Source organism: Petromyzon marinus, chromosome 75 (assembly GCF_048934315.1).
Source record: "Petromyzon marinus isolate PM22_M1 ecotype Great Lakes invasive population chromosome 75, UKy_Petmar_22M1.pri1.0, whole genome shotgun sequence".
Lineage (NCBI taxonomy): Eukaryota > Metazoa > Chordata > Hyperoartia > Petromyzontiformes > Petromyzontidae > Petromyzon > Petromyzon marinus.
This window is the reverse complement of record NC_133741.1, coordinates 6,426,375-6,447,014: the sequence shown is the minus strand read 5'-3', so window position 1 is coordinate 6,447,014 and position 20,640 is coordinate 6,426,375. Positions and strand designations below refer to the sequence as shown.

The 20,640-nt window shown below is 48.9% G+C and overlaps 1 protein-coding gene across 1 annotated transcript in view; it reads right to left on the bottom strand.

The window, feature by feature from the left end:
- Positions 1 to 18,100: 18,100 nt before the first annotated feature.
- LOC116958311 (putative methyltransferase-like protein 21E) overlaps positions 18,101 to 20,640 on the bottom strand; it is an 18,368-nt gene continuing 15,828 nt past the window's right edge. Inside the window, exon 5 of the mRNA XM_076056459.1 lies at positions 18,101 to 18,105. Coding sequence (XP_075912574.1) covers positions 18,101 to 18,105 — 5 coding nt within the window. The remainder of the gene's footprint in view (positions 18,106 to 20,640) is intronic.

The window sequence follows — 20,640 nt, the reverse complement described above, 5'->3', positions numbered from 1 at the left end:
TACACAGAGACCCACAGACACCCAGACTCATAGACACACAAACATACACAGAGACCCACAGACACCCAGACTCACAGACACACAAACACACACAGAGACCCACAGACACCCAGACTCATAGACACACAAACACACACAGAGACCCACAGACACCCAGACTCATAGACACACAAACACACACAGAGACCCACAGACACCCAGACTCATAGACACACATACACAGAGACCCACAGACACCCAGACTCATAGACAAACATAGACCCATAGAGACCCACAGACACACAGACTCATAGACACACAAATATACACAGAGACCCACAGACACCCAGACTCATAGACGCACAAACATACACAGAGACCCACAGACACCCAGACTCATAGACACACAAACACACAGAGACCCACAGACACCCAGACTCACAGACACACAAACATACACAGAGACCCACAGACACCCAGACTCATAGACACACATACACAGAGACCCACAGACACCCAGACTCATAGACACACAAACATACACAGAGACCCACAGACACCCAGACTCATAGACACACAAACATACATAGAGACCCACAGACACCCAGACTCATAGACACACAAACATACACAGAGACCCACAGACACACAGACTCACAGACACGCAAACACACACAGAGATCCACAGACACCCAGACTCATAGACACACAAACATACACAGAGACCCACAGACACCCAGACTCATAGACACACAAACATACACAGAGACCCACAGACACCCAGACTCATAGACACACAAACATACACAGAGACCCACAGACACACAGACTCACAGACACGCAAACACACACAGAGATCCACAGACACCCAGACTCATAGACACACAAACATACACAGAGACCCACAGACACCCAGACTCATAGACACACAAACATACATAGAGACCCACAGACACCCAGACTCATAGACACACAAACATATATAGAGACCCACAGACACCCAGACTCATAGACACACAAACACACACAGAGACCCACAGACACCCAGACTCATAGACACACATACACAGAGACCCACAGACACCCAGACTCATAGACAAACATAGACCCATAGAGACCCACAGACACACAGACTCATAGACACACACACATACACAGAGACCCACAGACACCCAGACTCATAGACACACAAACATACACAGAGACCCACAGACACACAGACTCACAGACACGCAAACACACACAGAGACCCACAGACACCCAGACTCATAGACCCACAAACATACACAGAGACCCACAGACACCCAGACTCAAAGACACACATTTACCCATAGAGACCCACAGACACCCAGACTCATAGACACACAAACATACACAGAGACCCACAGACACCCAGACTCATAGACACACACACATACACAGAGACCCACAGACACCCAGACTCATAGACACACAAACATACACAGAGACCCACAGACACCCAGACTCATAGACACACAAACATACACAGAGACCCACAGACACCCAGACTCATAGACACACAAACATACACAGAGACCCACAGACACACAGACTCATAGACACACATACACAGAGACCCACAGACACCCAGACTCATAGACACACAAACATACACAGAGACCCACAGACACCCAGACTCATAGACACACAAACATACATAGAGACCCACAGACACCCAGACTCATAGACACACAAACACAGAGACCCACAGACACCCAGACTCATAGACACACAAACATACACAGAGACCCACAGACACACAGACTCACAGACACGCAAACACACACAGAGATCCACAGACACCCAGACTCATAGACACACAAACATACACAGAGACCCACAGACACACAGACTCACAGACACGCAAACACACACAGAGATCCACAGACACCCAGACTCATAGACACACAAACATACACAGAGACCCACAGACACCCAGACTCATAGACACACAAACATACATAGAGACCCACAGACACCCAGACTCATAGACACACAAACATACACAGAGACCCACAGACACACAGACTCACAGACACGCAAACACACACAGAGATCCACAGACACCCAGACTCATAGACACACAAACATACACAGAGACCCACAGACACCCAGACTCATAGACACACAAACATACATAGAGACCCACAGACACCCAGACTCATAGACACACAAACATATATAGAGACCCACAGACACCCAGACTCATAGACACACAAACACACACAGAGACCCACAGACACCCAGACTCATAGACACACATACACAGAGACCCACAGACACCCAGACTCATAGACAAACATAGACCCATAGAGACCCACAGACACACAGACTCATAGACACACACACATACACAGAGACCCACAGACACCCAGACTCATAGACACACAAACATACACAGAGACCCACAGACACACAGACTCACAGACACGCAAACACACACAGAGACCCACAGACACCCAGACTCATAGACCCACAAACATACACAGAGACCCACAGACACCCAGACTCAAAGACACACATTTACCCATAGAGACCCACAGACACCCAGACTCATAGACACACAAACATACACAGAGACCCACAGACACCCAGACTCATAGACACACACACATACACAGAGACCCACAGACACCCAGACTCATAGACACACAAACATACACAGAGACCCACAGACACCCAGACTCATAGACACACAAACATACACAGAGACCCACAGACACCCAGACTCATAGACACACATTTACCCATAGAGACCCACAGACACCCAGACTCATAGACACACAAACATAGACAGAGACCCACAGACACACAGACTCATAGACACACATACACAGAGACCCACAGACACCCAGACTCATAGACACACAAACATACACAGAGACCCACAGACACCCACACTCATAGACACACAAACATACACAGAGACCCACAGACACACAGACTCACAGACACGCAAACACACACAGAGACCCACAGACACCCAGACTCATAGACACACAAACATACACAGAGACCCACAGACACCCAGACTCATAGACACACAAACATACATAGAGACCCACAGACACCCAGACTCATAGACACACAAACATACACAGAGACCCACAGACACCCAGACTCATAGACACACAAACATACATAGAGACCCACAGACACCCAGACTCATAGACACACAAACATACATAGAGACCCACAGACACCCAGACTCATAGACACACAAACATACACAGAGACCCACAGACACCCAGACTCATAGACACACAAACACACACAGAGACCCACAGACACCCAGACTCATAGACACACAAACACACACAGAGACCCACAGACACCCAGACTCATAGACACACAAACATACACAGAGACCCACAGACACCCAGACTCATAGACACACAAACATACACAGAGACCCACAGACACCCAGACTCATAGACACACAAACATACATAGAGACCCACAGACACCCAGACTCAAAGACACACATAGACCCATAGAGACCCACAGACACCCAGACTCATAGACACACAAACACACACAGAGACCCACAGACACCCAGACTCATAGACACACAAACACACACAGAGACCCACAGACACCCAGACTCATAGACACACAAACATACATAGAGACCCACAGACACCCACTTATAGAGTCTATGGGTCTCTGTGTGGTGAGTCTATGGGTCTCTATGTGGTGAGTCTGTGGGTCTCTGTGTGGTGAGTCTATGGGTCTCTGTGTGGTGAGTCTATGGGTCTCTGTGTGGTGAGTCTATGGGTCTCTGTGTGAGTCTATGGGTCTCTGTGTGATGAGTCTATTGGTCTCTGTGTGGTGAGTCTATGGGTCTCTGTGTGGTGAGTCTATGGCTCTCTGTGTGGTGAGTCTATGGGTCTCTGTGTGGTGAGTCTGTGGGTCTCTGTGTTGTGAGTCTATGGGTCTCTGTGTGGTGAGATTATGGGCCGATCGTTGTTGAGTCTATGGGTCTCTGTGTGGTGAGTCTATGGGTCTCTGTGTGGTGAGTCTATGGGTCTCTATGTAGTGAGTCTGTGGGTCTCTGTGTGGTGAGTCTATGGGTCTCTGTGTGGTGAGTCTGTGGGTCTCTGTGTGGTGAGTCTATGGGTCTCTGTGTGGTGAGTCTGTGGGTCTCTGTGTGGTGAGTCTATGGGTCTCTGGGTGGTGAGTCTAAGGGTGTCTGTGTCAGTCGAATTCTGAACACAGTTCCTGCTGCTGATGATGATGCTGCTGATGATGATGCTGATGATGATGCTGATGCTATTAGTGTTAACGTCATAGTATACATACTGGAACTCCTGCTGCTGATGATGCTGCTGCTGATGATGCTGCTGCTGATGATGCTGCTGATACTGTTGCTGCTCCTGTTGATGATTATGATGCTGATGATGATGGTGCTGATGATGATGCTGATGCTGCTGATGATGCTGCTGCTGTTGATGATGATGCTGATGATGATGCTGCTGCTGCTCCTGTTGATGGTGATGATGATGCTATTGATGCTGCTGATGATGCTGCTGCTGTTGATGATGATGCTGATGATGATGATGCTGCTGCTGCTGATGGTGATGATGATGCTATTGATGCTGATGATGATGCTGATGATGCTGATGCTGCTGCTGCTCCTGTTGATGCTGATGCTATTGATGCTGATGATGATGCTGATGATGCTGATGCTGCTGATGATGCTGCTGCTGTTGCTGATGATGCTGATGCTGCTCCTGTTGATGCTGATGATGATGCTATTGATGCTGCTGCTGCTGTTGATGCTGATGATGATGCTATTGATGCTGATGATGATGATGCTGATGATGCTGTTGTTGGTTCAATAGACGCGACCCCAGGCACCCAGTTCACTCACGGTTGTGAGGGCAGGAGTCTCTGGAGGAGCGAATATCATGTAAATCCTATTTATAAATAAGCAACCCACACACAAACATACACACACACTCACACACACTCACGTATAAACACACTCACACACACTCACACACTCACATATACACACACACTCACACATACACCCTCACACACACTCACATATAAACACACACACTCACACACACTGACGTATAAACACACTCACACACACTCACATATACACACACACTAACACACTCACATATACACACACACTCACACATACACACTCACACACACTCACATATAAACACACACACTCACGTATACACACACACACACTCACATATATAAACACACTCACACATACACACTCACACACACTCACATGTAAACACACTCACACACACTCACACACTCACACACACACTCACACACTCACACACACACTCACATATAAACACACTCACACATACACACTCACACACACTCACATATAAACACACACACTCACGTATACACACACACACTCACATATATAAACACACTCACACATACACACTCACACACACTCACATATAAACACACTCACACATACACTCTCACACACACTCACATATAAACACACTCACACATACACACTCACACACACTCACACACACTCACATATAAACACACTCACACACACACATACTGTATAAACACACACACTCTCACATATAAACACACACTCACACATACACACACTCACATATACACACTCACACACACTCACATATGCACACTCACACACTCACACATACACACACTCACATATACACACTCACACACACTCACACATACACACTCACACACACTCACATAAACACACACTCACACATACAAACACTCACATATAAACACACTCACACATACACACACTCAGACACACTCACACATACAAACACTCACATATAAACACACTCACACATACACACACTCAGACACACTCACACATACAAACACTCACATATAAACACACTCACACACAAACACACTCAGACACACTCACAAATACAAACACTCACATATAAACACACTCACACACAAACACACTCAGACACACTCACACATACAAACACTCACATATAAACACACTCACACACAAACACACTCAGACACACTCACACATACACACACTCACATATAAACACACTCACACAAACACACACTCAGACACACTCACACATACAAACACTCACATATAAACACACTCACACACATACACACACTCAGACACACTCACACACACAAACACTCACATATAAACACACTCACACATACACACACTCAGACACACTCACACATACAAACACTCACATATAAACACACTCACACACAAACACACTCAGACACACTCACACATACAAACACTCACATATAAACACACTCACACAAACACACTCAGACACACTCACACATACAAACACTCACATATAAACACACTCACACATACACACACTCAGACACACTCACACATACAAACACTCACATATAAACACACTCACACACATACACACACTCAGACACACTCACACATACAAACATTCACATATAAACACACTCACACAAACACACACTCAGACACACTCACACACACAAACACTCACATATAAACACACTCACACATACACACACTCAGACACACTCACACATACAAACACTCACATATAAACACACTCACACAAACACACACTCAGACACACTCACACACACAAACACTCACATATAAACACACTCACACATACACACACTCAGACACACTCACACATACAAACACTCACATATAAACACACTCACACAAACACACTCAGACACACTCACACACACAAACACTCACATATAAACACACTCACACATACACACACTCAGACACACTCACACATACAAACACTCACATATAAACACACTCACACATACACACACTCAGACACACTCACACATACAAACACTCACATATAAACACACCAACACAAACACACACTCAGACACACTCACACATACAAACACTCACATATAAACACACTCACACATACACACACTCAGACACACTCACACATACAAACACTCACATATAAACACACTCACACACAAACACACTCAGACACACTCACACATACACACACACACTCATACATACACACACACACACTCATACATATACACACACACACATACACACACTCATACATACACACACACTCATACATACACACACACACAATCATACATACACACACACACTCATACATACACACACACACTCATACATACACACACACACTCATACATACACACACACTCATGCATACACACACACACACTCATACATAAACACACACACACTCATACATACACACACACACTCATACATACACACACACACTCATACATACACACACACACTCATACATACACACACACTCATACATACACACACACCCATACATACACACACACACTCATACATACACACAGACACACTCATACATACAACAACAACCGCCATTCGCCACTAAGTGGCGGTGACGTCACCACGACGCTTGTGCCAGGCTATGTGCACCCTGAGGCCACGTGAAGTGTCGAACGCCCGCTGGCAGGAGGTCACGGGGCAGACCCAGGTGCCACGGGTCGACTGACTGAGATGACTGGCTGATGCACCACCTGTGCCCCCTACTGTGCCAACCTGCTGTGCTTTAGCCACCCGGCGCTCCGCTCGCTGTTGTGAGCGTCGGTCCTCCGCCCTCCGTTGTTGTTGGAGGGCGACTGCCTCCAACTGCCCAGTAGCATCCTTCACGAGCCTCCTCCACAGAGGCCGATCTTGACACCGCTGGTACCAGTCATCGGCAAGTCCACTCAGCTCCACGTCCTCCTGTACCACATCACTCCATCTCTTCTCTAGCCCGTGCCGCGCCCGCTTAGCCCCCTCAATCCGGACAAACAAAAGCTGTTTCGGCATGCGGTGGCTGGGCATGCGGGCTACATGACCCAGCCATCGCAGCCTTGCCTGCCGGAGGAGCTCACCGATGGGACCCTGCCCAGATCTTTCAAGGATTTGTGAGCTCCTCACACAATCCAGTCTGGTTAAACCCAGGATGGATCGTAGGCAGGTCAGCCTAAATGTTTCTAACCGGCGAAGATGTTCCATTAGGGGGGTCCACGTTTCGCAAGCGTAGAGAAGGGAGGGAATGACCGTGGCCGAGAAGACCTGAAGCTTAGTGCGGAGCGACAGACCAGGTAGCTTCCATACAGCGTTACGCAACCGATGAAAAGATATTGCCGCTCGACTGATTCGGAGTGAGACCTCTGCTGTTAAACTGGAGCCAGTCATAAGCACACTGCCCAGGTATGGGAAACTCTCCACTCTCTCCACAACTGCCCCATCACCGATTGGGAGTTGTGGGGGTGGAGTGTCCGATGGTACAAAATACCCAGGCAGGTGCTTAGTTTTGGTGGGGCTGATGGTAAGGCCCCACCTCTTAGTGGCACGCTCCAGTCTCAGCAGCAGCGTCTCCAACTCCTCCTCTGACTGAGCAGCTATTACCAAGTCATCAGCATACATAACGTGGTTGAGCAATAGGGAGCCATCCCTTGGCCGCACCCGGGCATCGATTAGCCTCCCATTATATCTGTACCATATGGAGATTCCCCCGGTACAGCTATTGAAGACTTCACGAACTACGTGGTCAAAATAGATGTTAAATAATGTGGGAGCCAGAGGACATCCCTGTCGCACCCCAAGGTGTACAGGGAATGGCTCTGACTCCCGCCCACGTAGTTTTACCCGGGCCCGCTCACCATCATGAAGGTCCTTAATGATCGTGAGCAGAGGGTCAGGTACTCCAAAAGCACGAAGAACGACCCACAGCCCAGGCCTACTGATGGTATCATAGGCCTTGACCAGGTCAATAAAGCAGAGATGTAGGTCTTGTTGGAATTCCCTACACCTCTCCTGTAGCAGACGGACAGAAAATATGGCATCTGTGCAGGACCGCCCTTTCCTGAAACCGCATTGGGGCTCCGCAAGCCTCTCCTCAGCGTGCCTGGCAAGGCGATGCTGAATAATCCTTGCCAGGACCTTTCCCGGCACACTGAGGAGTGAGATGCCCCTGTAGTTGTTACAGTCTGTGCGGTCCCCCTTCTTAAAAAGGGGGACCACCAGGGCATCCTTCCAATCCTGCGGAACCCGTCCAGTGGTCCAGACTGTTGTTATGATGTCATATAGGGCAGTCTGTGCACAAACGCCACCCTCCCTCAGCATTTCGCTTGGGAGATCATCTCTGCCCGCTGCCTTTCCTGGTCTCAGACTCCGGATCGCCTTCAATACTTCCTCAGCAGATGGCACCTCAGCCAGCCACTCACAGGGGGTGACTTCATCCAATATTCGAGGCACCGCAGCCTCAGCAGGGTCATCCTCACTTTGTGCCACGATGTTTTCCTGGCTGAGGGATTTTCCCTCCCCCAGGACCTCACAGAAATGCTCAGCAAATCTGCGAACCTGTTCCTGGGGGTCGGAAATTGGATCACCGTTTTTTCCCCTAATGATGGTAATAGGTGTGGCGCTGCAGGTTACTTTTTTGATGGAGTTAAATAGAGATTTGTGATCACGGGCCACTGAGGCAGACTCCATCTCCTCAGCAACCCGCGACCACCACCCATCCTTGCAGCGCCTCACGGCTCTCCGAACCTCCGAGCGAAGGCTGCGGTAAGCCTCCTCATTCTCTGACGTGGGATTCTGTAGCCGATGACAGTGGGCCTGTCGCTTTTTCTCAACCATCCTGAACAACTCCTCTGTCATCCAGGGTGTCTGGGGAGGTCTGGACCGCGTACCCAAAGCAGCCATTGCAGCTGCATGAGTCACAGTCCTAAACCTCGCCCATTTACCCTCGACATCAGGAGGAGTCGGGGACGATGCCAATCCCAGCCGCAAGCGATGATGAAATTCTCGCTTGCAACTTTCATCAGATAACTGAGACCAGGCCACTTTAGGTTGGAATGGGGTCCTGGGTGTACACCCACCACCGGAGTGGAAGAATGGCAGGCGCATCTTACAGATGACTAGTCGATGGTCAGAGGGCAGATCAGCTCCACGGTAGGTCCTGGTGTCAAGGACATGGGCTCGTTGTTTCTGGAGTAGCCCCGAGGGTAGGTATTCAATCTCCTGGCTCCGACAATTGGGGTTTGGCCAGGAGACGTCATAGACGCCTGGCCCCCCGGGGCCTCCGGCACAAGCTTAGTTGTTACATATTTCAGTTTAATTCGTGGTTTTGTGGTAATTAATTGAAGGTGGAGGGGTTACCAGCCCCTCGCACCCGTCCAGAGCCCCCGTTTAGCCCCTGTGGTGGACACATATGCCATGAGGGAAGGAGCCAATCAAAATTGGAACTCCCCCCACAGCGCTGTCCACGACAGAGTTGCCCGTCCGGCACCGCGAGGAGGTAGGGGGTTGTTTTGCCGGACTCAGACACACAGACACACACACACACTCATACATACACACACACACTCATACATACACACACACACACTCATACATACACACACACACTCATACATACACACACACACACACTCATACATACACACACACACACACACTCATACACACACACACTCATACATACACACACACACTCATACATACACACACTCATACATACACACACACACTCATACATACATACACACACACACACTCATACATACACACACACACTCATACATACACACATACACTCATACATACACACACACTCATACATACACACACACTCATGCATACACACACACTCATACATACACACACACTCATACACACACTCACACTCATACATACACACACACTCATACATACACACACACTCATACATACACACACACTCATACATACACACACACACTCATACATACACACACTCATACACACCCACTCATACATACACACACTCATACATACACACACACACTCATACATACACACACACACTCATACACACACACACACTCATACATACACACACACTCATACATACATACACACACACTCATACATACACACACACTCATACATACACACACACACTCATACACACACTCACACTCATACATACAAACACACTCATACATACACACACAGACTCATACATAGACACACACACTCATACATACACACACACACTCATACATACACACACACTCATACATACACACACACACACTCATACATACACACTCACACTCATACATACACACACACACTCATACATACACACACACTCATACATACACACTCATACATACACACTCATACATACACACACACACTCACACATACACATACACACACACACACTCATACATACACACACACACACTCATACATACACACACACACACTCATACACACACACACTCATACATACACACACATTCATACATACACACACACACTCATACACACACACACACACTCATACATACACACACACATACTCATACATACACACACACTCATACATACACACACACACACTCATACATACACACACACACACTCATACATACACACACACTCATACATACACACACACTCATACACACACACACACTCATACATACACACACTCATACATACACACACACACTCATACACACACACACTAATACACACATACACACACTCATACACACACACACACTCATACATACACACACACACTCATACATACACACACGCACTCATACATACACACACACACTCATACACACACACTCATACATACACACACACACTCATACATACACACACACTCATACATACACACACACACACTCATACATACACACACACTCATACATACACACACACACACTCATACATACACACACACTCATACATACACACACACTCATACATACACACTCATACATACACACACACACACACTCATACATACACACACACACTCATACATATACACACACACTCATACATACACACACACACTCATACATACACACACACACTCATACATACACACACACACACTCATACATACACACACACACTCATACATACACACACACACTCATACATACACACACACACTCATACATACACACACACTCATACATACACACTCATACATACACACACACACTCATACATACACACACACACTCATACATATACACACACACTCATACATACACACACACACTCATACATACACACACACACTCATACATACACACACACACACTCATACATACACACACACTCATACATACACACACACTCATACATACACACACACACTCATACATACGCACACACACTCATACATACACACACACTCACACATACACACACACACTCATACATACACACACACTCATACATACACACACACACACTCATACATACACACACACTCATACATACACACACACCCTCATACATACACACACACACTCATACATACACACACTCATACATACACACACACACTCATACATACACACACACACTCATACATATACACACACACTCATACATACACACACACACTCATACATACACACACACACTCATACATACACACACACACACTCATACATACACACACACTCATACATACACACACACTCATACATACACACACACACTCATACATACGCACACACACTCATACATACACACACACTCACACATACACACACACACTCATACATACACACACACTCATGCACACACACACAGTCATACATACACACACACATTCATACATACACACACGCGCTCTGTACGGCCAAACAAAAGCTGTCAAGGCATTCGATGGAAGGGCATGCGGGCAACGTGGCACAGCCAACTCGTAACCACACACACACACGACCATGCAGGGGCATCGTCAACCGCATATGAACACACACACTCATACATACACACACACACTCATACACACACACATACACACTCATACACTCACAAACACACACTCATACACTCACACACATACACACACACACTCATACATACACACATACACTCATACACTATCACTCATACACACACACACTCATACATACACACACACACTCATACACACACACCTACATACATACACACACACACTCATACATACACACACACTCACATATAAACACACTCACACATACACTCTCATACACTATCACTCATGCATACACACACACACTCATACATACACACACCCACTCATACACTATCACTCATACATACACACACTCATACACACACACACTCATACACTATCACTCATACATACACACACACTCATACATACACACACACACTCATACACTATCACTCATACATACACACACTCACACACACATACACTCATACACTATCACTCATACATACACACACACACACTCAAACATACACACACACTCATACACTCACTCATACATACACACACATTCATACACTCAAACACACACTCATACATACATACACTATCACTCATACATACACACACACACTCATACACTCACACACACACACTCATACATACATACACTATCACTCATACATACACACACACACTCATACACTATCACTCATACATACACACACACACTCATACATACACACACACTCATACACTATCACTCATACATACACACACATACATACACACACTCATACATACACAAACACACTCACATATAAACACACTCACACATACACACTCACATATACACACACTCATACACTCTCACTAATACATACGAACACACTCATACATACACACACAACAACAACAACCGCCATTCGCCACTAAGCGGCGGTGACGTCACCACGACGCTTGTGCCAGGCTATGTGCACCCTGAGGCCACGTGAAGTGTCGAACGCCCGCTGGCAGGAGGTCACGGGGCAGACCCAGGTGCCACGGGTCGACTGACTGAGATGACTGAGACGACTGGCTGATGCACCACCTGTGCCCCCTACTGTGCCAACCTGCTGTGCTTTAGCACCCGGCCCTCCGCTCGTTGTTCTGAGCGTCACTCCTCCGCCCTCCGTTGTTGTTGGAGGGCGACTGCCTCCAACTGCCCAGTAGCGTCCTTCACGAGCCTCCTCCACAGAGGCCGATCTTGACACCGCTGGTACCAGTCATCGGCAAGTCCACTCAGCTCCACGTCCTCCTGTACCACATCACTCCATCTCTTCTCTAGCCAAAGCGCGCCCGCTTAGCCCCCTCAATCCGGCCAAACAAAAGCTGCTTCGGCATGCGGTGGCTGGGCATGTGGGCTACATGACCCAGCCATCGCAGCCTTCCCCGCCGGAGGAGCTCACCGATGGGACCTTGCCCAGATTTTTCAAGGATTTGTGAGCTCCTCACACAATCCAGTCTGGTTAAACCCAGGATGGATCGTAAGGCAGGCCAGCCTAAATGTTTCTAACCGGCAAAGATGTTCCATTAGGGGGGTCCACGTTTCGCAAGCGTAGAGAAGGGAGGGAATGACCGTGGCCGAGAAGACCTGAAGCTTAGTGCGGAGCGACAGACCAGGTAGCTTCCACACAGCGTTACGCAACCGATGAAAAGATATTGCCGCTCGACTGATTCGGAGTGAGACCTCTGCTGTTAAACTGGAGCCGGTCATAAGCACACTGCCCAGGTATGGGAAACTCTCCACTCTCTCCACAATTGACCCATCACCGATTGGGAGTTGTGGGGGTGGAGTGTCCGATGGTACAAATACCCAGGCAGGTGCTTAGTTTTGGTGGGGCTGATGGTAAGGCCCCACCTCTTAGTGGCACACTCCAGTCTCAGCAGCAGCGTCTCCAACTCCACCTCTGAATGAGCAGCTATTACCAAATCATCAGTGTACATACCGTGGTTGAGCAATAGGGAGCCATCCCTTGACCGCACCCGGGCATCGATCAGCCTCCCATTATATCTGTACCATATGGAGATTCCCCCGGTACAGCTATTGAAGGCTTCACGAACTACGTGGTCAAAATAGATGTTAAATAATGTGGGAGCCAGAGGACATCCCTGTCGCACCCCAAGGTGTACATGGAATGGCTCTGACTCCCGGCCACGTAGTTTTACCCGGGCCCGCCCACCATCATGAAGGTCCTTAATGATCGTGAGCAGATGGTCAGGTACTCCAAAAGCACGAAGAACGACCCAGAGCCCAGGCCTACTGATGGTATCATAGGCCTTGACCAGGTCAATAAAGCAGAGATGTAGGTCTTGTTGGAATTCCCTACACCTCTGCTGTAGCAGACGGACAGAAAATATGGCATCTGTGCAGGACCGCCCTTTCCTGAAACCGCATTGGGACTCCGCAAGCTTCTCCTTGCCAGGACCTTTCCCGGCACACTGAGGAGTGAGATGCCCCTGTAGTTGTTACAGTCTGTGCGGTCCCTTCTTGAAAAGGGGGACCACCAGGGCATCCTTCCAATCCTGCGGAACCCGTCCAGTGGTCCAGACTGTTGTTATGATGTCATGTAGGGCAGTCTGTGCACAAACGCCACCCTCCCTCAGCATTTCGCTTGGGAGATCATCTCTGCCCGGTGCCTTTCCTAGTCTCAGACTAGATCGCCTTCAGTACATCCTCAACAAATGGCACCTCAGCCAGCAACTCACTGGGGGTGACTTCTTCCAATATTTGAGGCACCGCAGCCTCAGCAGGGTCATCCTCACTTTGTGCCACGATGTTTTCCTGGCTGAGGGATTTCCCCTCCCCCAGGACCTCACAGAAATGCTCAGCAAATCTGCAAACCTGTTCCTGGGGTCGGAGATTGGATCACCGTTTTTCCCCCTAATGATGGTAATAGGTGTGGCGCTGCAGGTAACTTTTTGATGGAGTTAAATAGAGATTTGTGATCGTGGGCCACTGAGGCAGACTCCATCTCCTCGGCAACCCGCGACCACCACCCATCCTTGCAGCGCCTCACGGCTCTCCGAACCTCCGAGCAAAGGCTGCGGCAAGCCTCCTCATTCTCTGACGTGGGATGTTGTAGCCGATTAGAGTGGGCCTGTCGCTTTTTCTCAACCATCCTGAACACCTCCTCTGTCAGCCAGGGTCTCTGGGGAGGTCTGGACCGTGTACCCAAAGCATCCATTGCAGCTGCATGAGTGATAGTCCTAAACCTCGCCCATTTACCCTCGACATCAGGAGGAGTCGGGGACGATTCCAAGGCGATGATTAAATTCTCGCTTGCAATTTTCATCAGATAACTGAGACCAGGCCACTTTAGGTTGGAATGGGGTCCTGGGCGTACACCCACCACCGGAGTGGAAGAATGGCAGGCGCATCTTACAGATGACTAGTCGATGGTCAGAGGGCAGATCAGCTCCACGGTAGGTCCTGGTGTCAAGGACATGGGCCCGTATCCGCTGTTCCGTCACTATGTAGTCCAGCAGATGTTCTTGCTTTGACCCGGCATGCATCCATGATGTTGTGTGAATGCGCCGATGCCGGAACAGCGTGTTGGTAATTACAAGCCCATGGGCTGCACAAAAATCTAGCAGCCTCCTGCCGTTGTTATTGAGCTGATCTGGCCCATGCCTTCCAATCATTCCACACCAGGTGCCAGCATCATGACCAACTCGGGCATTGAAGTCACCCAACAAGATGACTATATCCCGAGGGGCCACTTTAGCTAGCACCTGTGACAGGAGGTCATAAAAGGCATCTGACTAATTGGCCTTGCCTGCATCCGTCCACTGATGTTCGTCTTCCGTGGGAGCATAAGTAACCACGACCACCACTCCTTGCCTCCGGTTGATGGGAAGGCGAGCCCAAATTAGCCTGGGGCTTACAGCTTCCCCCACCTCACCGCCACGCTCCCACGCCCCCTTCATTATTTTGTTCAGAAGAAGAGCCACTCCCTGTTGTTTGGCAGTCTCCTTCCCCGAGTAGAGGACTGTCCACCCCTCATGGTGGCAGGAGCCAGAGCCGGTCCACCGGACCTCCTGAATGCCACAGAGATCCAGGCGGTACCGGTCCAGCTCCCGACAGAGGAGTGGCAGCCTCTCCTCCGCAGTGAGCGTTCGAACATTCCACATAGCCACACGTAGTGGGTTTATGTTGTTTCTGAAGGAGCCCCGAGGGTAAAGATTCAATCTCCTGGCTCCGCTAATTGGGGTTTGGCCAGGAGACGTCATAGACGGCAATTGGAATTGGCTCCTCACCTCAGCACTGTCCACGACAGAGTTGTCCTTCTGGCACCGCGAGGAGGTACGGGGTTGTTTTGCCAGACTAACACACTCACACACACACAAACATATAAACACCCTCACACATAAACAGTCACACACTCACATATACACACACACTCATACATACACACACATTGACACATACACACACACATTCACATACACACACTCATACACACTCACACTCATACATACACACTCACATAAACACACTCACACTCGTACATACACACACACTCATACATAGACACACACTGACACATACACACACATTCACGTACACACACTCATACACACTCACACTCATACATACACACTGACACATACACACACACATTCACATACACACACTCATACACGCACATATATACACTCACGCATACACACTCACATATACATACACACTCAAACATACACACACACTAACACATACACACACACATTCACATACACACACTCATACACACTCACACTCATACATACACACTCACATAAACACACTCACACTCATACATACACACACACTCAAACATACACACACAGACTCATACACATTTAGCGGCTTCTAGATTTGAAGCTTGCGTGACTGCAAGGATCCATACTCTTTGGTTCTATTCGGTAAAGTCACGTAGTAGGTAAAAAAATAAAAATAAAACAACAAAAATCACGACGTTTCGGCCACAACACAAGCGGCCTTCATCAGGTGAAGGGACCGGACTGTCCAGAGGACAGCGTTGGAGTGAAGACAGCCAAGCGCAGGTCGCATCCTTTAAGCTGTGTGGGACTGCGCTTGGCTGTCTTCACTCCAGCGCTGTCCTCTGGACAGTACGGTCCCTTCGCCTGATGATGGCCACTTGCGTTGTGGCCGAAACGTCGTGAGAATTTTGCTGTTTCACTTTTATTCTTTACCTACGCGCCCTTACCGAATAGAACCCAAGAATACGCAAGCGCTGTGAACGGGCAGCGTCCACTTAACCTGCAGTATCAGGCACGGCCCATCAGGGGCAGTGACTTGCACCGGCATTGGGGGGTCGTCGCTACATTCCCCAGCCCCAAAGCAGGAGGAGCCTGTGGGGTGTTCTGGGATTCCCCCGGGACCTCCCCCCCGCCCCCACCCCACCCCACACCACCGCTCGGAACCCTCTGGAAGGGAGGCGGGGCCAGAGGCTGGCACACCCGGGGAGGGTGTATAAAAGCCGGACGTCTCGACGGGTCCGCGGGCCGGTCCAAGACAGAAGCCAGACAGCCGACGACGCCGGGACCCCCTAGCCCCGCTGCCCTTGTAAGGGCCTGGACTCTGTGTGACCCACGACCTTCTACGAGACCCTGGAAAACCCCCGCCCCCGCCCCCGCCCCCGCCCCCCGGCCCGACGTCCTTGGGGCTGGGTCGGGGTCAGCGTAGCACCGCCCCAGGGGGCTCGTAGCCGGAGGACTGACGCTAGTCCGGAGGCCCGTACCTCCCCAGGTGATAGGTACAAAAAAAAAGGCTTAGGTTGCCTTAGCGTTCATTGGGATAAACGCGTCGCCTCGAAGAGTCGTCTGGAGCGCTCCGTGAAACCACTGCACACGCGTGTCTGTGTGTGTGTGTGTGTTTGTGTACGTGTGTATGTGGATGTGTGTGTGTGTGTATGGAGGGCGGAGGAGCGACGCTCACAACATCGAGCGGAGCGCCGGGTGGCTAAGGCGCGGCAGGTTGGCACAGTAGGGGGCACAGGTGGTGCATCAGCCAGTCGTCTCAGTAGTCTCAGTCAGTCGACCCTTGGCACCTGCTGGGTCTGCCCCGTGACCTCCTGCCAGCGGGCGTTCGATGCTTCACGTGGCCTCAAGGTGCACATGGCCTGGCACAAGCGTCGTGGTGACGTCACCGCCACTTAGTGGCGAATGGCGGTTGTTGTTGTCTGTCTGTGTGTGTCTGTCTGTGTGTGTGTGTCTGTGTGTGTGTGTCTCTATGTATCTGTGTGTGTGTCTGTATGTGTGTCTGTATGTGTTTGTGTGTCTGTATGTGTTTGTGTGTCTGTATGTGTTTGTGTGTCTCTATGTATCTGTGAGTGTGTCTGTATGTATCTGTGTGTGTGTGTCTGTATGTATCTGTGTGTGTGTGTCTGTATGTATCTGCGTGTGTGTCTGTATGTGTTTGTGTGTCTGTATGTATCTGTGTGTGTGTCTGTATGTGTTTGTGTGTCTGTATGTGTTTGTGTGTCTCTATGTATCTGTGAGTGTGCCTGTATGTATGTGTGTGTCTGTATGTGTTTGTGTGTCTCTATGTATCTGTGTGTGTCTGTATGTGTGTGTGTGTCTGTATTTGTTTGTGTGTCTGTATGTGTTTGTGTGTCTCTATGTATCTGTGTGTGTGTCTGTATGTGTGTGTGTCTGTATGTGTTTGTGTGTCTGTATGTGTTTGTGTGTCTGTATGTATCTGTGTGTGTGTGTCTCTATGTATCTGTGTGTGTCTCTATGTATCTGTGTGTCTGTATGTGTGTGTGTGTCTGTGTGTGTGTGTGGGGATCGATAGTGTAGTGGTTAGCGCTACGCTGCGCTATGAACCTGGCGTCCCGGGTTCGATTCCCGCTCACGGCCAACACCAGTGACGATTATCTGAACCGGTCCCGGGCCTCCCCTAGGTCGACTCAGCCTCAAATGAGTACCTGGTGCGGTGTGTAAACATCGCCACTGGGGAGACAAAGGCGGTCGGGCGTGGTGCTGGCCACCCACCCCCTTGTGTACCGTTCCGGCCTTCATAGGTGCTCGCTAACAGCACTTGCCCCTACAGTCTGTTAAGGCTATACGGGGGATCTTTGTTGTTGGTTGTGTGTCTGTATGTTTCTGTGTGTGTCTCTATGTATCTGTGTGTCTGTATGTATGTGTGTGTGTCTGTATGTGTGTGTGTGTCTGTATGTATGTGTGTAAATGCGTGCTACTACTCGCCACTAACAGCACGTGTCCACCCCTCTCCCCACCCCCCCAGTAGTCTCTTACAGACTACACAGCGCGGGGGGTGGGGGGGGGTTGGTATTTGTCCTTCTGCACGAAAGACAAAACGACATCGACAACGAGGAAGAAGAAGGAGGAGGAGGAGGAGACCAAAGACGCAGCGAGCCTTACGGGACACAACAATCGGACGTCCGCTGTTTAATTTTGTCTCGAGGGGCGATGGGGGGGGGTGATACAGAGAGAGAGAAGTTTAACGGGGTCACACCGTATAGAAGTTTAACGGGGTCACACCGTATAGAAGTTTAACGGGGTCACACCGTATAGAAGTTTAACGGGGTCACACCGTATAGAAGTTTAACGGGGTCACACTGTATAGAAGTTTAACGGGGTCACACCGTATAGAAGTTTAACGGGGTCACACCGTATAGAAGTTTAACGGGGTCACACCGTATAGAAGTTTAACGGGGTCACATTGTATAGAAGTTTAACGGGGTCACACTGTAAAGAAGTTTAACGGGGTCACACTGTATAGAAGTTTAACGGGGTCACACCGTATAGAAGTTTAACGGGGTCACACCGT